Raw genomic sequence first — 25,239 nt, 5'->3', positions numbered from 1 at the left:
AAGTGTAATTAATTATCCTTTCATTTCTTAAAATTAAAGGCATGGAACTTTTGCTTTGAGAGTTAGGCATGGAACTTTTACTGAAAAAAAAAATTAGGCATGGAACTTTTGCTGAAAATTGTCCCCTTAGATCCCTCATGGAACACACTTTAGTTTTGTTGGTTTTCAAAATAATAAAAGTGAATACAGAGTGTGAACAATTCTGTAGAAAATAATTAAATCACCTTTCATATTATCACTCTTCATTCTTAATGCTGTTAATAGCGATGCTATTATGTGCTTATATGGCCAGTGAGCTTTCGTCATGTGAATGCAGAAAACCTAGGTATACAGGTTTTGAGTTGACTGTTGAGCTGTGGGCAGTTTAGCAATATCTTATTTTTGATTAGTTTTTTTTTTTTTTTAGACGGAGTTTTGCTCTTGTTGCCCAGGCTGGAGTGCAATGGGACGATCTTGGCTCACTGCTACCTCCGCCTCCCGGGTTCAAGCAATTCTCTGGCCTCAGCCTCCCAAGTAGCTGAGATTACAGGTGCCCACCACCACGCCCAGCTAATTTTTGTATTTTAGTAGAGACCGGGTTTTACCATGTTGGTCAGGCTGGTCTTGAACTCTTGACCTCAAGTGATCCACCCACCTCGGCCTACCACAGTGCTGGGATTACAGGTGTGAGCCACCGTGCCCGGCCTGATTAGTATCTTATATTTGATTAACCTTTTAGAGTTTATAAACTACTTTTCATATATGTTAGCTTTCTTATCTCACAACGGTTTCATAAAAGGTAAGGCAGATGGACTGATCCCCATTTTATATGTGGTGAAAATCAGAGAGATTAAATGACTTGCCAAGTATTTCCTAAGTGATGAATCTAGGATAAAACGTGGGTGTTTTCCTCACTTTGGTTTCCTAGATCTCAAAAATATTCATGTAACATTAATGATATCAATTTGTTTTTTCATTAGATTTTATTAGAATTACTATAACAGTAAATATGGCATTTTATTTCTTGACATTTGAGTGTTATTCTTTCATTGTCCCTCTTTTTTTTTTTTGTAGTGTTCATTGTGTTATTTTTAATAAGGCACTTATTTTTTTTCACTTAGACTTTCTAATTTACAATACCGTGTTTTTTTCTTGGCCTTATTTTTTGTGTTTTTTGCAACAAGTTTGTTTCACATTTGAAACAAAAATAGCCTTTGCACGTATAAACCATTATTAATCAAGCATTTATCGGATATCACATCTATAGAGCAGTGTGGTAGGTGTCATGAGGGGCACAGAAGGAGCGGTGCTAAGGTATTCCCTCAAGGAATTAACAGTCTGATTTGGAAGATAAAGGATATACTGGAAAACCAAAGGACTATTAAAAAGGAATGGATAAATACATGCAAGGTAAACTGCATATGTGTATTATGGGAGCATGATATAATAGAGTGATGAGTGTAATTGGACTAAGGAAGACTAATTGGAAGTTAAATTTAAACTTTTTCTTAAAGTAGTTTGTTAAAGTATGTGATTATGTTTGAGAATGGAAGTATTGTGATATTATGCAGAGTGGGAAGAAAAGGACAGAAGAAACAAATGATATGAACCAAACTGTCATGATTTGACAATTAGAATTGATAAATTCAGAGTTAGAGATGCCATGTTGGAAAGTAGGTGGAGATGAAACCAGAAGATTAGTAAATAAGGAAGGTGGTTTGGTTTAGAGACAGGAAGAGGAAGATTTTTTTGTGGGGTATTTGATATAAGGAAGGGCTACTGTTCGTTCTTGATTAGTCAACTAGCAGATTTTTACTTGCCAAGACCAATCACATACAAGGCATTGTGCCAGGTATTGAGCAGTGTGGCAACTCAGTGAAAATAGTGGGCTCTGTGGAGGATAAAATATCATACAGAAATTCATAAAGCAGGCAGACTGAATGGGAGCCTGTTCTATAAATCAAGACAATGGTGGACTGAGAATGTTAACTCCAATAATAAATTTGGAAATGGGGCTTCGACTAGAGTAATAGACATCAGTACTAAAATAGGCAAGAAATTATACAGAAAGGTCCTATTAGATACCACATTGTGTTAGGCCAATGTAATCTTTTCAAGGCAGATATTTTTCCCTTTATTGAAGGTCTTCTGTCGTATCACCAAGTCAGGAATTCCTCAGTAATAATCATCTTTGATAACTACCACTGTTGAGTATTTACTATGTCCCAGGCACTGTGTCAGGCTCTTTGCATGCAGTACTTAATTTAATCTTCAAAACAACCTTGTGGTAGGTGGTATTATCTCTGTGTCATAGATGGGTAATTTAGGTGGTCTCAGAGAGGATACATAACTAGTCTAAGTTCGCAGAGCTTACTAGTCATACGGTCAGGATTTGAACCAAGATCTGTTATTCTGAAGACTGTGTTCTTCATCACTGTGGTAATTTGCTTCCAATACAATTCCCCTGTCTGCCTTAAATTCTCAAAAATGTGCATGTGACATGAAATCTTTATGTTTTTCAAATCTTAATTTTGTTTCGTATTTTACTGAAACATTAACAGATGAATGTTTAATGTCTGAGTCACAGAAGCAAAACGTACACTGAACTTGATAAAAGGGGTAAGGGAATAAAAGTTGCTGTGAAAAGTTAAAGCAGTATAAAAATGTAGCAGGGTAGAATTATCAAAAGCCTGGTGTTTATTATTATATTTCTTATTAGTCAGGATTTGAATGAAGATGTCGAAGAAGCTGGTGCACTGCAGAAAAATCATGCTCTTGTAACATCTGCAAACTCCACAGAAGCTTCAGATTCTGCCTTCCTGCCTACGGAGGATGAGTCATTAAGCACTATGAGCTGTGAAATGCTCACAGAACAAACTCCAAGCAGTGATCCAGAGAATGCGCTAGAAGTAAATGGTGCTGAAGTGACAGGGGAAAAAGAAAACCATTGTGATGATAAAACTTGCGTGCCATCAACTTCAGCAGAAGACATGAGTGAAAATGTGCCTATAGCAGAAGATACCACAGAGCAACCAAAGAAAAACATAATTACTTACTCACAAATTATTAAAGAAGGCAGGAGATTTAATATTGATTTAGTATCAAAGGTAAGTACTAATTTTACCCATCTTTGCATTGAAAACAGTATCTGGGCCCATAAACCCAGTTTTTGTAATTCTCTGAGATGCAGAACATTTGTTTTGTAAAGAGATGGTAGCCAGATGTTTGTAATTCATTTAAAATAGTCCTTAAGTACAAATTAAAAACACGTTTAAAGTGCTCACATTAAAATGCTTTAATTATGTTTTTAATCTATACCTGAAGAATACTTTTGTGCTTAAGCACATACTACAACCTAATATTCTCTGGACACTATGAATTCTATCAAAAGAAAAATTCTAATGAACCTGTTTAGAAATCCATCTTATTTACAGTCAATTTCCATCAATTCTTTTAGCCTTTATGTATAGTAACTATTTTCACAACTGTATGATGATGAATACTCAGAATAAACCAATGCACTTTTAAAAATCGTCTGTTCACATGGACACAGGGAGGGGAACATCACACACCAGGGCCTGTCGGGGTTGGGGGTTAGGGAAGGGATAGCATTAGGAGAAATACCTATGTAGATGATGGGTATGTAGATGATGGGTATGTAGATGACGGGTATGTAGATGACGGGTTGATGGGTGCAGCAAAACACCATGGTGTGTGTATACCTATGTAACAGATCTGTACTTTCTGCACATGTATCCCAGAACTTAAAGTATAATTTAAAAAAAAAGTCTCAAAAAAATCATGTGTTCAGGTTTGAAAGCTTCAGAGGAAAATTTAATAGTGATGGAGGCAGGAAGGCTGGGAAGAAAGCTATTGTCTTCAGTTATGTTCCTGAACATAACTAACTTGAACATTAGTTCACTGTAACTTCACAGGAGGTCCCTCCATCTTAGGAGGGTACAATGTTGCGTTTGGTTTATAGGAAGCAAGACTATTTTTAGTGCGAAAGAATAGAAAATCAGTAAGATAAAGGATTATAGCCTTAAAGGGTTACGATACAGGACAGGGTAAAAGTAGAGAAAAACAGAGACTAAATCCTATAAGTTGAGAGCTAACAATAAGTAATTGAAAAGAAGTAGGAGAGGATAGTGAATAGCACAAGACTTGCCACAGAACTAGCACAGAACTAGGCTTTTCAATTTAATGTACTTCGAGTTCCAAGTGATAGGGGACAGAGAGGGACCAAAACATTTCCCTTGACAAGTTGTTTCTGCAAATCCCATGTCCTCATACTCTTGCTGCCTTTGAACTTGATGCCTGAAAATATAAATATCTTTTTACTACCCATTTTTCTTTGTCTGTCATGTAGCACTCTGTGTCTGATTTTGCATAGTTGGCTATTGCATTGGTTCTACTTCATACTTCCGTACTATCTCTCCCACCTTCTCCATCTACTTTGACCCTGTCATGATTTGAAATCTAGCATTTTTTCCACATTACCTTGGCTGTTCATCTGTGGATGGAAGTGTAATCCTAGCTCACTAATAACCTTCCTGGTCCCATGAGCAGTACTCTAAGAAATAGGTAAAACAAAACATAAAAACTGAAAAAGGAAATAACAAATGGGCTTTGTGTGACAATTCCATTTTGAAGTAGTTACTTGGAATTTGGAATGTTTTACCTAAATAAATGATGATATAAATGTGGTTAAGAATCAAGGCTATTTCATAAAAGTCTGTAACTTTTATGTTAGCTGAAGTTTAGTATGTATCTTGCAAAGGGAAATGGTAGAAGACGGTGCTGTTTCAATTGTAGGAAATGGTATAGAAAATTATTCAGTTGCATAAGAAAATGAATGCTGGTTGTGGGAGGAAAAAGACAATTGAATTAGAAGTTGACACATTTGAAGATACCCTGAAGGAGACATCTGGGTATTTTCATCGGTTTGAATGGTTAGTAATAACCAGTTCTCTTATAGTAAGTAAAAACCAAACATGTCTAGAGGCAGTGGACTAGGCAGTTGGGACTGCGTCCTGCAGAGTTACATGGGTTCATACGTTCTACAGGATAACTAATAATCATTTAATGTACTCATTTTCAAAACCAGAAGTATCTTAATCACATATAATACAGGAGATTAATTTTCCGTTTTTAAAATGTAAGTCATTTAATACATATTCAGTGCATACTAGATGGAAATCAATATATTCCATGTTATTGGGGCAATTGGTCACTCCTTAGAAATTTCATCTGTTCTAATAATTGCAGTTAATAAACGTCTAAGTTTAGGATGATTGCCAAATATCTATCTTAAAGCCCTACCTCTTTTTTTTTTTTTTTCTTTTTGAGACGGGGTCTTGCTCTGTTGCCAGGCTGGAGTGCAGTGGCGCCATCTCGGCTCACTGCAACCTCCGCTTCCTGGGTTCAAGTGATTCTCCTGCCTCAGCCCCCCGAGTAGCTAGGACTACAGGCGCGTGCCACTACGCCTGGCTAATTTTTGTATTTTTAGTAGAGATGGGGTTTCACCATCCTGGTCTCGATTTCTTGACCCCGTGACCTGCCTGCCTCGGCTCTCTAAAGTACTGGGATTACAGGCGTGAGCCACCGTGCTCGTCCAAAGACCTACCTCTTTTTCTAAAGTCCAACTCAGTATCTCCAAACTACTTGACATTTCTATATGCGTTCGACCTCAAAGACATCATGATATAATTAACAAATACTGTGGGGCTTTACAGTTGACAATACACATTCATGTATATAGCCTTTTAAAAAGTAATAGCTCAAGGTAGGTTAGTTAAATAAAATACGTATAGTGTCATACTGCTCAGACTAATAGAGAAGATCAAAGATGAAATTCTTAAAATGAAAGCTCATTTCTAAGTAAGTCCTTACTCTTAATAATTATGGAACCAACATGCTAAGTGAAGGAAAAATTGTTAATTATTAAATCCAATTTCCATTATTGTAATCAAATTGCACTGCTCTTTAGCCCCTCATCACTGTGGTAAATCACTTAGAGGGTAGTGAAAAAGAGGCTTAGGCTGAGCTTGGTGGCTCACGCCTGTAATCCCAACACTTTGAGAGGCTGAAGCGAGCGGATTGCCTAAGGTCAGGAGTTCGAGACCAGCCTGACCAACATGGTGAAACCCCATGTTCTACTAAAAATACAAAAAATTAGCTGGGCGTGGCAGTGCATTCCTGTAATCCCAGCTACTCGGGAGGCTGAGGCAGGAGAATCGCTTGAACCTAGGAGACGGAGGTTGCAGTGAGCTGAGATTGAGCCACTGCACTCCAGCCTGAGCAGCAGAGTGAGACTGTCTCAACAAAAAAAAAGAAAAAGAGGCTTAGATTCTAATATGGTACACATTTATTGTTTGTGAGCTTCAGAAATAAAAATCTCGTATAATTTTAATTGAAATTTGTTTTTGTTCTTCTGTGATATCTTAAATGCATTATTTTTCAAGCTGGCATTAAACCTTAAGCTTTATTGGATCTTATTCAATAAAAATGCATTTTCATATTTTATATCTTAATGTTTGTGACATTATTATGGCTCTTCAGGGATCCTTGAATCTCAAATGTGTATCTTTTTAAACAAGTGATTTTTGAAGTAACTATTTTTTATCCTTATTATAGAGTTAAGAATTGGCAATATATTCTTTAAAACATGGTCTCTTTTAGTAATGTAGTATGTTAGGAAGAGGGTAATGAAGTAACATGCCATATTTAATCAGGATGATCAGATTAGCTTCAAAAAAGTGATGTCAATTTTGTTTTGCAGAATGCTGAACTATTAGTTTATAAAATTTTACTTGAATGGTATTGATTTACTGATAGTCTTTACTGACTTATTAGTTGCTCAGACTAATGGTTTAGATTGATTTTTGAGATTCCTTTTTCTTTGTATAGTAAAGCTAATTTTCCCATTTATTTATTATAGATGTAACATATTCATTTTTAATATCTATTGAGTTATAGGCATTAAGAGTATCTTAATATAGGAAATAGTCAAATCTGTTGCATTTAACCATACGGTTAACATGCTGGATAATACTGTTTACATTATTGATTTTATCTCTCTGATATTACTTAGGAGATGTTGAAAGATTAAATCAATTTCTCCCATACATGCCAGCAATAACCATCATCTTCACTTTTTGAGAAAGACATATCTCATATAAACCCAGACTTCTAGAATTACAGAGGTACCTTATAATTTGACTCTTTCAGTGTAAATGCATCACAAATATTTTTTTCTTTTTTTGATGGGGTAGGGAGGTTCACTGGACTGATTTCTTATTATAACTACCTGGCTTTATGTAAGACTATAGATTCTTATCCAAAACCCTCAGGGCCTGGTGTGTTCTGTCATTAAGATTAAAAAAAAATATTTTAGAAAGTAATGAAGTACATATGCTGATATGTTATATGTTAGGTTAAATTATTAGCAGGGTCTGAGGAGGAACTCTAACTAAACACATTATTTCTGCAGTGAAATATATGAATATTTATGTTAATTTGGACAAACAAAGCCAGAGTGCCTTATCAGTATGGATCAGGTTTTGCTGCTAAACATGTTATGTAAAAACTTATGGATTGCAAAGTTTTTTGAATTTTGAATTTCAGCTAATCAATTCTGAACCTGTAATAGATTGTGTTATGTATTATAATATTTATAGGTATGATTGTTTCTACAGATAATCAAAAATATAGCAAAATTATGTATCTTTATTGTTTTCCAATTTTTCTACTATTTCAACTTTTATCTTGTAAAATATTTTCTTTGTACAGCTGCTGTATTCTCGAGGATTACTAATTGATCTTCTAATCAAATCTAATGTTAGTCGATATGCAGAGTTTAAAAATATTACCAGGATTCTTGCATTTCGAGAAGGACGAGTGGAACAGGTACTGTGCTGATCAAGAATTGTAACTGGGCATCAGCTTAAGTTATTATGGTTTGTTTTGGAAAGATAAGCAAATAAGATTGTTATTTTCCTTATAAAGCAGTAAATTCCAGTCCTCCATGGTGATTTACAAATGTAAATGCTTAATTAAAATTTCGAGTGCTAATTTTCTCATGGCTTACTCTGCAGCTTGGTGTTGGTACCAAGCAGCACACAAAAAACCAAAAAGCACACCAGAGTCACTATACCCAAGACTAGTCACACAAATCCTTTTCTCCCATTAATCAAGGTTTTGGAGAGGGAAAATAAAGAAATGGTGATTTTTACTGTCCACTTGATCAGATTCCAAACAGAGGAGGAGGCCCGGAGCCTTGTTGGGAAAAAATTCTTACCCTTATGACAGCTCATCAGATCCTGGGTTCTTCACTGCAGCTTCCAGAAGAGCAGAGCTTTGCTATCCTGCTCACAGCACCAAAACTGCAGGGGCCAAGGGAAACACTCCCTCTTAAGCCTCTGAAGTTTCACTGAAAAATCAACTCACAAAAAGCAGATTAATTGGAGAAAAGGCATAAAAATGTACTAACATGTAGATGGGGAGAACCACAGTGTTTGTTTTAGATAGCACTGCTAAATTTTTCTCTGTTAGGATGACATGTCATTGACCTTTTAATGGCATGAGGAGTAACTTGGCAGAATTAAGTAAGAAAGCTCACAATTAGCTCTGAAGTTAGCGGAGATGCCATTAGTACTGATGGACGGTGATGTGAAAAAGCCTGGCTAGAATGGAAACGATAATCCTGTTATATGTAAAGGGGAAAAAAGTGTAATTTAGAATAGTTATATCATTAGGAAGCAGCTTCTTAACTTAAAATCATAATATTTTTCAGGTTCCGTGTTCCAGAGCAGATGTCTTTAATAGCAAACAACTTACTATGGTAGAAAAGCGAATGCTAATGAAATTTCTTACATTTTGTATGGAATATGATAAATATCCTGATGAATATAAAGGTATTTTTTTCATTATGTTCTCCAATTATTTGACATTTCTTACCATTTTAATATGCTTGCTCTGATTTAGTGAGCCACTTATTACTGTTTTAAAATGCATTCTAACTCTGCACTATCAATAGGTTAGCCATTAGTAACATGTAGCTATTTAAATTTAAATTAATTAAAGTGAAATAAAGTAAAAAATTCAGTTTCTCAGTCTCATTAGTTATATTTCAAGGGCTCCATAGCCCCATGTGGCTACAGTGCAGATATTTTCATTATTGCTGGAGTGGCATGCTAGATTTTAATTTTTATTTGTATTATTTAAATACGACTGTCAACTGACTCTTCATAGATGATGATCCCTTTTCATGATTCCATTGTTTTTTCTCATAAGTAAAAATACTATGTATTTTATCATTTTCCAGGATTGCTTTTGCATAGAATCTTGAACTATTTTGTTTGAAAAAAAAAGGCTAGATGGTATATGGGGAAAAACACTAGATTCAGAAAAGGCATGGTTTCTATTCTTGGCTTTGACCTATTTCATTATGTGATCTGGGGCCAGTTACTTCACTGTCTGTTAAAAATTGAATATGCCATTTTAGTGTCAGAGCTATATACTTTAAGTCCATTGGTCTGAAAATGTTATCCAAAATTGGAATATACTATTGATTATTTATTTATAAAGTTACAATGAGAAGTGCAGCGATATTTTTTTTCCTCTGTGAAATAATGAAAGTCTAATCCTTGCTCTTAAAGCTTCAGGTCTACTAGGTACTGTCATGTTGTTATCCACAGTGGCTGTGTAAAATTCAATTCTCTCAGTAAATTTTCATAATTCTTATTTATGTAAATTATTTCCGTAAAGTTTTTGTCTTTTATCATGGGATTTATTTCCCACCACTAACAGTCCAATTACATTATATTCTGTTCTTGGTTTAAAGGAGTAACTTTTAGAGGTCCCATATGTTTTGATGTGGTTATGTGGCCATAAGACTGATTCTAGTAGCCACACGGAAATTCATTTCATTATTTTGTAGTTTATTTTCTGAGTATTAGTGAGAAGTATACGTTTTACAAAACTCACATATTTATCATTTTAAATCAATACATTCCCATGTTGTCATAGTTGTTTAATATTTTCAGTACCATTATTGGCATTATCCTGCAGGTTTCATGACAATAAAGTGAGATTATTGCCAACTATGGCATCCCATTGAGTTATTTAATATTTTCTAGTTTTTTTAAATCCATGAAATGCTCAATCATAATTCATCATTTAAAGCTTAAAAATTGTGCCATTACTCCAAATAAGAGAGTGAGATTGTTTCCATTTTTTTCTAAGATCAACCATCAGTGTCCAAAATGTAGTAATACCACCTATGTCTTCTGTGAGGTCTTTGAAACACACTTCATCTCCTTTTTGTGGGGTGGTTTTAAATAGAAGTTTAGTTCTGGTTTTAAGTGATAAAATTTCATCTTTTCATAGGATATGAAGAGATTACATTTTATGAATATTTAAAGACTCAAAAATTAACCCCCAACCTCCAATATATTGTCCTGCATTCAATTGCAATGACATCAGAGACAACCAGCAGTACCATGGATGGTCTCAAAGCTACCAAAAACTTTCTTCACTGTCTTGGGCGGTATGGCAACACTCCATTTTTGTTTCCTTTATATGGCCAAGGAGAACTCCCCCAGTGTTTCTGCAGGTAAGTTTGCCATTGGTTTTCTTGTCCCTTCTAAAGGTGATACTTGAATAACAGATGAAAATTAGGCAGGCAAAAACGAGATTTATTCAAGGTTTAGTATATGCAGATATATACTTTATTCTATTTATTTTTTATAATCTATTTACCTGCCTATCTACCCACCTGAGTGATATATTCAGTGTGGCCTGTTTTTGAGCTTGATAAAAATACTATAAATTGCTTTTTCCACTCAATAGCATGATGGAAAGTATTGTCATTGCATATAATTTTAGTTAATTTTTATTACTATATAGTATGTTATTGTGAATACAGCACAATCTATTTTTTCATTTTTCTGTTGATGAACACAGGATGTTTCCAGTTTTTTGCGGTTAACACCCTTGTGTATGCTTCAAGTTATATATGTTCAAGAATTTCTCTCGGGAACATATCTAGGAGTGGAATTCCCAAGTCCTGAGATACATGAATGTTAACACTTTACAACATCGTGTTCAGTTATTTCTCTAGAGGGCTGTACCAATTATAACCTTTTAGCAATACATAAAAATACCCAAAGCTTTACATGTTTGCCAACATTTAAAATTTTTTTGTCAATCTAACTCACATAAATTATCATTGCATTGGATTTTTATTTTTCATTTCCCTAATTACCTATGAAGTTGACCCTTTTCTCATATGTTTACTGGCCATTCATGTTTTATCTTCAGGGAATACTTGTTTGTGTCTTTTTTTGTTTGTTTTACACATTTTTAAAAATTTTTATTTTTTGTGGGTACATAGGAGGCATATGTGTTTGTGGGGTACATGAGATACTTTAATACAGGCATGCAAAGTGTAATCCATCATGGTAAATGGAGTATCCATCCCTTCACGCATTTATCCTTTGTGTTGAAAACAATCCAATTATACTCTTCATTTTAACATGTACAATTAAATCATTATTGACTGTAGTCACTCTGTTGTGATATCAAATACTAGATTTTATTCATTCTTTCTAACTACGTTTTGTACCTATTAACCATTCCTACTTACCCGCTGCCCCCTCAAAAACCTCCCAGGCTCTGATAACCATCCTTTTACTCTCTGTCTCCATATGTTTAATTGTTTTAATTTTTAGCTCCCATAAGTAAGTGAGGATATGCATTGTTTGTCTTTCTGTGGCTGGCTCATTTCACTTAATATAATGACCTCCAGTTTCATCCATGTTGTCATGTTGTTGCAAATGTCAGAGTCTCATTTTTTTTTTTTTTTTTTTTTTTTTTTGGAGATGGAGTCTTGCTCTGTCACCCAGGATGGAGTGCAGTGGTGCGATCTCAGCTCACTGCAACCTCTGCCACCCGGGTTCAAGTGATTCTCCTGCCTCAGCCTCCTGAGTAGCTGGGATTACAGGTGCGTGCCACCACACCTGGCTAATTTTTGTATTTTTAGTAGAGATGGAGTTTCAGCATCTTGGCCAGGCTAGTCTTGAACTCCTGACTTCGTAATCCACCCATCTCAGCCTCCCAAAGTGCTGGTATTACAGGCGTGAGCCACCATGCCCAGCCAAGATCTCATTCTTTTTATGGCTGAATATTACTCCACGGTGTAACTGTACTACATTTTCTTTATCCATTTATCTCTGTTGCTGGGCACTTAGGTTGCTTCTGAATCTTGGCTATTGTGAACAGTGCTGCAACAAATGTGGTATGTAGATATCCCTTTGATACACTGATTTTCTTTCTTTTGGGTATATACCTAGCAGCGGGATTGCTGGATCGTATGGTAGCTCTATTTTTACTTTTCTGAGGAACTTCCAAACTGTTCTCCACAGTGGTTGTACTAATTAACATTCCCACCCACAGTGTTCAAGGGTTCCCTTTTCTCCATATCTTTGCCAGCATTTGCTAGTGCCTTTCTTTTGAATAAAAGTTACTGTAACTGGGATAATAAAATATCTCATTGTAGTTTTGATGTGCATTTCTCTGATGATCAGTGATGTTGAGCACCTTTTTATATGTCTCCTTGTCTGTCTCCTTGTATGTCTTCTTTTGAAAAATGTCTATTCAGATCTTTTGCCCATTTTTTAGTTATATCATTAGATTTTCTTCCTGTAGAGTTGTTTGAGCTACTTAAATATTCTGGTCATTAATTCCTTGTTAGATGAGTAGTTTGCAAATATTCTCTTTCATTCTGTGGGTTGTCTTTTCACTTTGTTTATGGTTTCTTTTGCTGTGCAGAAACTTTTTAACTTCATGTGTTCCTGTTTGTCCATTTTTGCTTTAGTTGCCTGTGCTTGTGGGGCATTGCTTAAGAAATCTTTGCCCAGACCAGTGTCTTGGAGGTTTTCTCCAATGTTTTCTTGTAGTAGTTTCATAGTTTGAGGCATTAGATGTAATTCTTTAATCCATTTTGATTTGCTTTTCATATACTGCAAAGATAGGGGTCTAGTTTCATTTTTCTGCATACAGATATCCAGTTACCCCAACGCCCTTTATGGAAAAGACTGTCTTTTACCCAGTGTATATTCTTGGCACCTTTGTCAAAAATGAGTTCACTGTAGGTGTGTGGATTTGTTTCTGGGTTCTCTATTCTGTTTTGTTGGTTAATGTGTCTGTTTTTATGCCAGTACCATGCTGTTTTGGTGACTATAGTTCTGTAGTATAATTTGAAGTAAGGTAATGTGATTCCTCCAGTTTTATTATTTTTGCTCAGGATAGCTTTGGCTATTCTGGGTCCTTTGTGGCCCCATATACATTTTAGGATTTTTTTTATTTCTCTGAAGAATGCCATAGATATTTTGATATAGATTGTATTAAATCTGTAGATTGCTTAGCATAGTATGGACATTTTAACAATATTGATTCTTCCAGTTCATGAACATGGAATAGTTTTCCATTTCTTTGTGTCCTCTTCAGTATCTTTCATCAGTGTTTTATAGATTTCATTGTAGGAATCGTACACTTCTTTGATTAAGCTAATTCCTAGGTATTTAATTGCATTTGTGGGTATTCTAATTGAGATTACTTTTTAAAATTTCTTTTTTGGATTTTTCAGTGTTGACATATAGAAATGCTATTAATTTTGTATGTTGATTTTATACCCTGCAACTTTACTGAATTTGTCAGTCTAATAGTTTTTTGATGGGGTCTTTAGGTTTCTCCAAATATAAAATTATATCATCTGCAAACAAGGATAATTTGACTTCTCTCAGTGTCTCCCAGTGGCCACCACAGCCACTGGTCAACTGGGAGTTCTGCCAGGCCACCCCTGATGTTCACTTAAACCCCAAGTACTCTTCAGTAAGCTTGTGTTGAATTCTTCCAGGCCTGGGCCTTACTCTTCATGGCACTGGGCTCCCCTCTGGCCGAGGGTAGGTCCAGAAAGGCTTTCTAAGAGCCTAGGTCTCGACTTGGGTCCCCAAGAGCCTGCTTGGTGCTCTGCACCCCTGTGGCTGAGTTGGTGTTTAACACACAACACAAAGTCTCCTTTACTTTTCTCTCTGCTTTTCTCAAGCAGAAGTCTTTTGCCATAGATACCACAGCTGAGAATGTACTGGGTCTCACCTGAAGCCAGCATGTCTCAGAATCTCACCCAAGGCTCACGGCATACTACCTGGGTATTACTGTTGATTATTTTGTAGCCAGGGGCTTTTAACTAGCAGGTGATGAGCCCTGCCAGGATTGGGTCCTTCCTTTGAAGGCAGTGGGTTCCCTTATGGTCCATGGTATGTCTAGAAATGTTTTCTGGGAGTTAGGGTCTAGAATGGTGGCCTCATGACTCTGCCTGGTGTCCTATCTTATTGTGGCTGAGCTGCTATCCAAGATGAAAGACAAAGTCCTTTTACTCTTTGCTCTCCTCTTCTCAAGCAGAAGGAATTAGTCACCTTCGTTGCTGTGAGCTGCATGGCCTAGGGTTTGGGGAGGGGTGGCACAAGCACTCCCTTAGCTGCCCAGGCTGGTTTCTCCCTAGGTCATGTGCTGCCCTAGTCCCTGGGCTCTAAGCCCAGCCTAGCATTAGCACTTGCCTGGGAATTACAGTCCTTGTGTCCTAGATTGCCTTTCAAGTTTACCTAGAACTCCAGAGCACTTTAGCCCATTGTGACAAGGCTTGCTGAGACACTCAAGTTCCAGCTGCTGGGATGGGCCATTCCTTTCTTGCTAGGGCTCATCCAAATGTTCTCTCAGTGCCAACTGAGCCTAGCATAGCTTTGCTCTCCATTGACAGGGCAGCACCGAGTTCAATGCTACATCCCCCAGTTGCTATGCGCTCACTCCCTCAAATGCATAGATTTCTCTTTCCACACCACATGGCCACTGCTGTGGAATTGGGGAGGGGTGGCACTGACGATTCAAGACTGTCTTCAGTGCCTCCTTCAGTGATAGGAAGTTGCGGCCTGGTACCGTGATTGCTTACCTGATTTTTGCTTCTTATGATGGTTCTTTTTTTGTATGTAGTTAGTTGTTAAAATTTCGCATTCCTGTGGGAGGGATGATCACTAGAGGCATCTATTTGACCATCTTGGTCCACCCTCTCATTGTTGACTTTTGCCCATTTGTCTATTGGGTTGTTGTCTTTTTCTTATTGATTTGTAGGAGTTTTAAAATATATTCTGATTAGTGATCTTTTTTCAGTTATATGTGTTGGATGTATTTTGTCTTATGGTTTTTATGATACATAAAGGTCATGAAGATTAATATAGTCAAATAGAGCAATCTTTTTTTTTTATGCTTAGCTTTTTTTGGGAGATCATTTAGTATACCTGAAGTATAGAGACAAGACTGCTTAGATTTAGGTCCTGACTTTTCTGTTTATTATCCATGTAACTTTGGGCAAGTTTTACGACCTCTCTCTGTTTTTCAGGAATCAAATTTGGGATTTTTTTATTCAGTTGTAGCTTTGTGTCCTAATTCATTATTTTTATCTCCTTTGTTTTGCTTTCTCTGGATTATATTTAGATCATCTCTCCCCTCCCCTGCCCTTGGCAATTATTAGGCTGAAGTTCCATGAATTAAGTATTCATCTTTTAAATATTTTTTAATATAAGCAGTTAAGAATAGTTCCTCTAGTTTACATCTACTGGAGGCAAATGCTTCCTAGTTGTGTGTATCTGAAAATAACTTTTTCTTCTTTTTTCTCTTGAGTGGAAGTTTACTGAGTAAACAATGCTAGGCTGACAATTTTTTTTAATACTTTAAAATTTTATTCCATTGTCATTTGTGTTTCATTTTTGCTGCTGAAAAGTTCAGTGTCAGCCTACTTTGTCATTTTTTATTATGACAAGTTACAAAGATATCTTTTTTTCTCTCACATTGTTTTTAATATAGTTTGTCTTTTGTATTCTATATTTTTACTACAGTGAATCTTAGGTGTTAATTTCTTTGTATTTATCTTGCTTAGTATAGGTTGAACCATATGAAATTAACATTATTCAACCATTTTACACCTACATTATCCTGTGGTTCAACTAAATACATTGTGCTTTTTCTGTCTGTAAATTTATGTTTATTGTTTTGGAATTTATCAGCCAATATCTTTATAAGTATTGTTTTTTCTTCCTTTTCTCTTCTCGCCTTTTTGGAACCCTAAGTAGGTAAGTTTTAGAACTTAGCATTCTCTCTTCTATATCTCCCAATCTCTTTTTCATATTTGCTATCTTCTTGTCTTTCTGGCTGCATTCTGGGTACATAATTAAGATCTGTATTCCAGCATATTAATTCTCTTCACCTGTAACCCATTCATTTTCTTTCTTCAATATTATCTTTCATTTTTAGAAATTCTACTCACCATCTTCTTTGTCATTCTTGATTTTTTTTTTACTTGTTCATTTTTGAAATTTTTTATTCTATTCATTTCATATATAGATATTTTGCATTCTCTTTCTGATAACTCTAATATTTAAACTTCATAACGATATAATATTGCCATGTATTGTTTCTACTGATTCATCTCAGTGATTTGTGTGTGTGTGTGTGTGTGTGTGTGTGTGTGTGTGCGCGCAATGCTTTTCCTTAGCTGAGAGTTTATATTTGATTGATTTTAATCTGGGGACCCAAATTGGGAGTGCCTTTCTTCAGGGATTGTTTGTGTTTGCTTCATCCTCAAGGCACTGCAGAATTAGGATCATTTTAGTTCCCTTTGGGGGTGGTCACTTAATAATGCAATACAACCTCCACATAGTGATACTGTTACAAGATATATATATATATATATATTTAATTTCAGTGTTTATTGCTCAAAGCTTTTATTTCAGGTTAGGGTTTGTATTGTATATACATGGGGATCAGTGTTTCCCATGGACATTCTCCTTCCTTCAGTGTCACTGGTTCAGTAGCAATTATTTCATCCAAGACTTAGTTTTGGTATTAACTGGAAGTCTCTTCATAGTATCTAGTTCAGTTTACCACTGGAAGTAGATATTCTCAAATTTACATTTCCTAAATATGTGATTTTATGACTTTAGGTGGGAACGTTATAAATTTGGAAGCAACTTATTTCTGAATATGATAGATTTGTGTATTTCTAGACAAGCTCTTCCTCTTCTGATTACTTGTCAAAGTAGGAATAAATGGGGAGTGCCATGTCCCCCAGGAACCAAAGGTCCTTCTATCAACTTAATACAAGCAGGGGAGTTCTGTGGTTTTCTTAGTTACTCTTTCCCTCTTCCTTTGTCATTGCCTGATTCAAAGGAGACACACCATGTTTTCTCTTATGTTGCCACTTGCTACTCACTCCTATGGAGCTTAGCGTAAGGAACAGAAACAGAAGGAACAGATCACCGGGAAGTGATCTAAAGCTCACTGGCCTCCTTACTAGTGTTTTACAAAAATGGAATGTTTAGCCCTATTTCTCTTTTTTCCACTAAATTCCTCTATTTCTAATTCATACATTAAAAAATGCATTTTGTTTTTATTTCTTTTGAAGGGAAAAGACATTCACAAGTTTTGTTTGTCATGTACAGATATAAAATTTCAGAATGTGATCTTATGTATTGAATCTTAGACAAAGAAAACATTTTTCTCTAAAGATGGTTGTAACCTTAAGGCTGAGATTTGTCAGCCTTACATATATTTTTATTCTCTGCAGGGCCTACATGTGGCTCAGATTGAATGTTTTTTATAAAAATTATACTTCATCCTGCTGGGTGCGGTGGCTCATGCCTGTAATCCCAGCACTTTGGGATTAAATATATTAAACTTCTGGGTAATTCTCTTGAGTTCTTACATTTTATATACAAGAGTCTGTCTGTGAATTATAATAAACATGCATTTCCTTGACCTACAGATATTAACTTTTAATTTTATATTAGATTCTCTCCATAATGCTTTATAATTCCATATAAATATTGTTTTATTTTTATCCTAAAGTAGTAACACTATTACCATCTATACATCATAGCCTACACTTTTTATCACCAGGTTATCAGAATAAGGTGTCACCTGTTCTGTGATTTCTAACCACCATTCTATATTCTGTTTTAATATAAGCCTCTTAAGCATTTCTCACAGCCAGTTACAGCATGTTCTCATCAAGGCTACTATTATAAATGGTATGCATGCATATTTATGTGAAGGATTCAAAGACATTTGGAAGTCATATCCTTGCATTCTAAATGATTTCTGCATGTGACATTTTAACTACTAGAGATAACTTTCATGAATAAATGTCCTTTGAGGCTTTTATCAATTTAAATAGGTAAATTTTTTTTTAGTAAAGAAAATGAAACATATTTATGTTGCTACCTAGTATCCATTAATATGTCAGGATATAATAATTGGAACATATTGGAAGAAAAGTCATTAAAACCTATATATTTTTCTAGTCTAACAAGCTTTACAGTTTTCCCTAATGTAACTTAATTGGTTGATACATTTTCTGGCACATTGCACAGGATATATATGCAGTTTACAGACTTTAAAACTCTCACAATAGATCTTCCAAACAGAAGTCCTTTTTAAGCCTTAACTGACCTATTTGTTTATCTGTGTGGTTGGTAACATAGTAGCCTTTATAAACTACATTCTAGTTCGGAATAAGTTTTATATACTACGTCAGGTATTTATAACCTGTTAATTGAAGCAGTATCAGTGGGAACAAACTTCACATTTTTTTTTATGTGTAGATGTGAACTGCCCAGAGATTGTTACTTAATTTTGTTAAAAGAGGGCATTTAACTGTCAGCCTTCTAGATTATTCAGCCTTTCGTTATTCTGTGGCCTAGATTTGATCTAATTTTTTCCTTTAATGTGGTAGAATTGTTAAAAGATGAGGGATGAATATGTTTCACTTGTAGCATGTGATATAAATTTATGTATATAAATAAATTTATGTATATAAATAAATCATGTAAATTCTCACCACCAAACACTTTTTTACCAATTGTTGAACCTCAGATGAAATTTTCCTGACTGTTGTATGTGGAAAATTGAAGATGTGAGATTTATAGGAAATTGTGTAACACAAGCTGATCTCTAGCTTATAGCTTTCATTTATTTATTTATTTATTTTTAAATTTTAGTTTCGGGGTAGATGTGCAGGTTTGTTCTATAGATAAATTGCTGTGTGTAGTAGGCCATTCTTGCATTGCTATAAAGAAATACCTGAGACTGGGTAATTTATAATGAAAAGAGGTGTAATTGGCTCATGGTTCTGCAGGATTTACAGGGAGCATGGTACTGGCATCTGCTCAACTTCTGGGAAGGCCTCAAGAAGCTTACAATCATGGTGGAAGGCAAAAGGGCAGCAGACATGTCACATGACCAGAGCAGGCGCAAGATAGAGGGAGGTGCCACACACTTTTTAACAGCCAGAACTCATGAGAACTCACTCATTATCATGAGGGCAGCACCAAGGTGATGGTGCTAAACCATTCATGAGAAATTCACCTCCATGATACAATCACCTCCAAATAGGCTTCACACTTCCAATACTGGGAACTGCAATTCAATATGATATTTGGATAGGGACAAATGTACAAACTTATTCTGTCCCTGGCCCTTCCCAAATCTCATTTCCTTATCACGTTTCAAAATACAAGCATCCCTTTTCAATAATCCCCACCAAAATCTTAACTCATTCCAGCATCAACTCAAAATTCCCAAGTCTCAAATTCAAATTCTTTTCTGGAAATGAGTTCCTTCCACCTCTGGGCCTATAAAATCAAAACAAGTTATTTACTTCCAAGATACAATGGGGGTTTAAGTATTGGGTAAACATTTCCATTCCAAAAGGGAGAGATTGTCCAAAAAAGGAGGGCTACAGGCCCCATTCAAGTCCTGTAAGGAGTGGGCTCCCAAGGCCTTGGGCAGCTCTGCCCCTGTGGCTTTGTAGAGTTCAGCCCCTGTGGCTGCTCTCACAGGTTGTTGAGTGCCTGTGGCTTTTTCAGGTACAGGGTGCAAGCTGCCTGTGCCTCTACCATTCTGGGGCCTGGAGTATTGTGGCTCCCTTACCACAGCTCCACTATGCAGTGCCTCAGTAGGGACTCTGCATGGGGCCTCCGACCCCACATTTTCCCTGTGTACTGTCCTAATACAGGTTCTCTGTGGGGGTTCCATCTGTGCAGTAGGTTTCTGCCTGGACACCCAGGCTTTCCCATATATTCTCTGAAATCCAGGTGGAGGCTGCCAAGCCCCCTCCACTCGTATACTCTGTGTGCCTGGAGTCTTAACACAATGTGGAAGCCACCAAGGCTTATGGCTTACACCCTCTGAAGTAGCGACCAGAGCCAAACCTGAGGTCGTCTGAGCTGAGGCTGGAGCTGGAGTGGCCTGGATATGGGGAGCATGTTGTGCAGGGAAGCAGGGCCCTGGGCCTGGCTCCTGAAACCATTTCTTTCTAGCCCACAGGGCCTGTGATGGGAGGGGCTGCCTCGAAGTTCTCTGAAATGCCTTCTAAGCCTTTTTCCCATTGTCTTGGCCGTTAGTACTTGGCTCCTTTTTAGTTATACACATTTCTCTAGAAAGAGGTTGCTCTGTAGCTCACTTTGATTCTTCTCCTAAAAATGGGCTTTTCTTTTCTACCACATGGCCAGGCTACAAATTTTCCAGACTTTTACACTCTGCTTTCCCATTAAATATAAGTTCCAACTTAAGTCATTTATTTGCTCCTTCATTGAGCATAGGCTATTAGAAGCAACCAGGCCACATCTGGAATGCTTTGCTGCTTAGAAATTTCTTTAACCAGATACCCTAAATCATCACTCTCAAGTCAAGCTTCCACAGATCTCCTGGACATGAACAGAATGCAGCCAAGGTCTTTGCTTAGGCGTAACATGGGTGGCCTTTGCTCCAGTTCCCAATAAGTTCCTCCTTTCCATCTGAGTCCTCCTCAGCCTGGACTTCATTGTCCATATAACTGTCAGCATTTTGATCAGAGCCATTTATCCTGTCTCTGAGAAATTTTAAACTTTCCCTCATCTTTCTATCTTCTTCTGGGTCCTCTAATTTCTTCCAACCTTTGCTCATTGTGCAGTTCCAAAGTCGCTTCCATATTTTCAGATATCTTTATAGCAATGCCCCATTCCTCTGTACTAGTTTTCTGTATTAGTCGGTTCTTGCACTCGTATAAAGAAATACCTGACACTGGGCTATTTATAAAAATAAGAGGTTTAATTGGCTCACAGTTCTGCAGCCTTTAGGAAGGATGCAGCACCATAGGAAGCATGGTGCCATCATCTGCTTGGCTTCTGGGGAAGCCTCAGGAAGCTTACAATTATGACAGAAGCTGAAGGTGGAGCAGGCATATCACATGGCAAGAGCAGGAACGAGAGAGAGAGAGAGAGAGAGAGAGAAAGAGAGAGATGCCACACATTTTTATACAACCAGATCTTGTGAGAACTCACTATAGTGAGAACAGCACCAGGAGGATGATGCTAAACCATTCATGAGAAATCCACACTCATGATTCAGTCACCTCCCACCAGGCCCTACCACCAATACTGGGGATTACAATTCAACTTGAGATTTCGACGGGGACAAATATGTAAACTATATCACGGGGCTTTGGTGTACATATTATTTTGTTAGCCAGGTAATAAGCATAGTACCTGATAGGTAGTTTTTCTAGTTTTTCAGTCCTCACCCTTCTCCCATCCTGCACCTTCAGGTAAGTCCCAGCATCTATTTTTTCATTCTATGTGTCCATGTGTTCCTGTCATTTAGCTCCCACTTATAAGTGAGAACATGTGGCATTTGGTTTTCTCTTCCTGCATTAGTTTGCTAAGGATAATGTCCTCCAGCTCCATCCATGTTCCTGCAAAGGACGTGATCTCGTTCCTTTTTATGGCTGCATAGTATTCCATGGTGTAGATATACCACGTTTTCCTTATCAGGTCTTCCATTGATGAGCATTTGGGTTGATTCCATGTCTTTGCTATTGTAAATAGTCCTGCAGTGAACATACTGGTGCATGTGTTTTTATGGTAGAATGATTTGTATTGTTTGCGTATGTAACCAATAATGGGATTGCTAGGTCAAATGATAGTTCTGTTTTAAGTTCTTTGAGAAATCACCAAACTGCTTTTCTTAGTGGCTGAGCTAATTTACATACCCACCAGCAGTGTATAAGCTTCCCTTTCCTCTGCAGCCTCACCAGCAGCTGTCTAACTTACAGCTTTTAAAAAGAGATTTAGAGAAGACCAAAAGTTACAAATATATAAATGGATATATGTATCTTTAAGCAGCTTGCTCAAAATTATAGGAGCAACATGGAGGGAATGGAAAAGGAATCTCCCATTTAATGAACTTATTCAGTGATGACAGAATATGCCCAAAATGGGACAACATGCTACTGTGATTTTGTCATAACCATGGAATTTGTGCATTTGTATAGACTGTAAGGTATTTTATATTGTTTTATCTTTTCCCCCTGCTTTTAAAAATCCCCTTCTTCAGTGCAGAGTCAATACATTTTACTGAATGTTTTTTTAGTTCTCTTTGGATAAATCATAAGATAAAGCATCTCTTAGACCAAAGGAACTACCTTATTTTATTCTATGATAACCATTGTGTTTTTCTTCAGAGAGTTTTCAGAAATCTAAGAAACATTTCCTATCCTGGATCAACCTATTAGAAAACCAAGAGAAGTCTTAAAATTGGCCAAGGAGTATACTGTTGGAAAATTTAAAGGGTTTATATATTCAACTGCATGTGAGGTCAGAGCAACACTGAGATGGAATTTTAGTGTCTGCCCCCGATGTTGTTGCTCCTCTACCTTAACAAGTTGGAGTTAGATTATAGATGTAGATTCTTCAACAGTACATTATTTTTTTTTTCTTCCATAGTATTCTCCTTAACCTCTTTTCTTGTAAAAATCTACCTACTATTCTGGTAGCAGTACAAGAAAAAATTAAAGTTGGTAGAACTCTTTTATATTGTTTTGACTGGTTGTCTAATTTTTACAAATGAACAAAGTTAAGATAAAAAGGCTGAGTCTAGAAACCAGATTTTCTAATATGTATTTTTCTTGACTCACCTATTATATAATTTTTAAACAACTTTTCTGAAAATAATTAACACATAACTTGCAAAAATATTGTGTTATTTTCTGGAACTTGTTATATTTGTGGTATTTCTTAACTTTTAACAACTTGTAATTTGCTATGACTTATTTATTTTCTCATTATGGATGCATATTCAGCTTCCAGAAAAAATTGGAGAGAATACGGGGCATTTTTACAGTATTCTAGAAACATGTTCCAATTCTGTGCCCAATACAAAATGCCAGTTTAGATAAATAAAGAATTTATTTCAACTTTCTATATTTTAATTAATTGATAAAGGTAAAAGGAAAATCAAGCCATGAGCAAATTATCTCCTCCTTACCCCATAACTTGAATTTGTGCATTTGATAAGCATTAATGCTGAGGAGCCCAGTAGCGGTTAGAATAGTTAGCATTTTTTCATGTGTCTTTTGGCTGCATAAATGTCTTCTTTTTAAAAGAAGTGTCTGTTCATATCCTTCGCCCACTTTTTGATGGGGTTGTTTTTTTCTTGTAAATTTGTTTGAGTTCATTGTAGATTCTGGATATTAGCCATTTGTCAGATGAGTAGATTGCAAAAATTTTCTCCCATTCTGTAGGTTGCCTGTTCACTCTGATGGTAGTTTCTTTTGCTGTGCAGAAGCTCTTTAGTTTAATTAGATCCCATTTGTCAATTTATGAAGCTGGAAACCATCATTCTCAGCAAACTATCGCAAAGACAAAAAACCAAACACCGCATGTTCTCACTCATAGGTGGGAATTGAACAATGAGAACACAGGGACACAGGAAGGGGAACATCACACAACAGGGCCTGTTGAGGGGTGGCGGGAGGGGGGAGAGATAGCATTAGGAGATATACCTAATGTTAAATGATGAGTTAATGGGTGCAGCACACCAACATGGCACATGTATACATATGTAACAAACCTGCATGTTGTGCACATGTACCCTAAAACTTAAAGTATAAAAAAAAAAAAAAAGAAAGCATTGATCTGTTTCATGTCCCCATCCCCATTGGTTTCGTCCCACAGTGTCACAGAACCACGTGATATAGCTAAATCTAGGTGCAGAAACTGACCCTGTGTCAAATGGGTAGATTTGACTAGTCCAAATGTGTGTGTGTGTGTGAAGCTCGATTATTGAATCACAACATACTGTCCTTTTACAGCACTGCAGCTGAGGAGAACTGCATTGAGATATGCGAAAAGTTCTTGATCTAGCGTCCATTAGACCTTGAAATTTATTTACAAAATGTTTTATGTTTCTTCATAAAAGGAGTCCATAGTTTCATCACATTTCACAGGCATCCATGACTTAAAAACAAGGATTGAGAACCATTGTTAGGAATTTTTATTGTTTTTTTAAACTCAGATAAGCATTCCTTAAGAGCTTATAAAAGGAAGAGGTCCTAAAGAGTGAATACAAGAGTGCTTCTGAGATGTAAAGACTCGGGGTTGGGGGTTGGGGGTTGGGGGTTGGGGGCTAAGCGAAGGGGAAAAGTTGGAAAATGTTGCCGTTAGTACTATGATATATAGGCACCTCTTCATATAACATGCAAGCAGGTGATATCTATGCCTTAGTCATGTGGGACAGAAATATTATAATAAGTGTAGAATAGTGTATAAGAAAGTATATTTTGGAGCCAGACCAATGTGATCATCTCCTGATTCTGCTATGTATTAACTGTGTATCCTTGGGCAAATTATTTAACTTTTCTGTGCTCCTCATTTTTGGGGGGATAATAGTACATACTTCATAGGTTGTGAGGATTAAAATGAGCTAATATGTAGAAGAAAGTGCTTTTAATATTGCTTGCCCAAGTACTATGTAAGTGTTAGCTGTTATTACTATTACTGTTGTTACTGTGATTGTTTTTAACCATTGCTGCTGCTGCTGCTGCTGTTACAGAATGCCAGCAGGGCAAATATGAGGCAGTTAGAGACTTAGCTAGATTTAGTAATCTAAATTAGGAATCAGCGAATTTTTTTTTTCATAAATAGACAAATATTACAGTACATAGTTTAGTTATTGCAGGCCACATGGTCTCCATTGAAATCTTTTGTAGCCATAGACAATATGTTAACAAATGGATATGGCTGTATTCTAAAAAATTTATTTCTAAAAATAGGTGGCAGGTTTTTCCAACTTCAGTTGAATAGTCTTTTTTTCCAAAAAAATAATAATTTTAAA

At 36.4% G+C, this 25,239-nt stretch overlaps 1 protein-coding gene across 5 annotated transcripts in view; it reads left to right on the top strand.

The window, feature by feature from the left end:
* The window catches only part of CHM (CHM Rab escort protein), a 181,126-nt gene that overhangs the window by 73,172 nt on the left and 82,715 nt on the right, over positions 1-25,239 (top strand). For all 5 annotated transcript variants that reach the window (XM_054470660.2, XM_063660582.1, XM_063660583.1 and 2 more), the window contains 4 exons: positions 2,699-3,086; positions 7,771-7,887; positions 8,774-8,894; positions 10,369-10,594. In XM_054470660.2, coding sequence (XP_054326635.1) covers positions 2,699-3,086; positions 7,771-7,887; positions 8,774-8,894; positions 10,369-10,594 — 852 coding nt within the window. The remainder of the gene's footprint in view (positions 1-2,698; positions 3,087-7,770; positions 7,888-8,773; positions 8,895-10,368; positions 10,595-25,239) is intronic.

This window comes from Pongo pygmaeus, chromosome X (genome assembly GCF_028885625.2).
Source record: "Pongo pygmaeus isolate AG05252 chromosome X, NHGRI_mPonPyg2-v2.0_pri, whole genome shotgun sequence".
Classification (NCBI taxonomy): domain Eukaryota; kingdom Metazoa; phylum Chordata; class Mammalia; order Primates; family Hominidae; genus Pongo; species Pongo pygmaeus.
The sequence above is the reverse complement of the archived record's forward strand: the minus strand, read 5'-3'. Positions and strand labels throughout refer to the sequence as shown.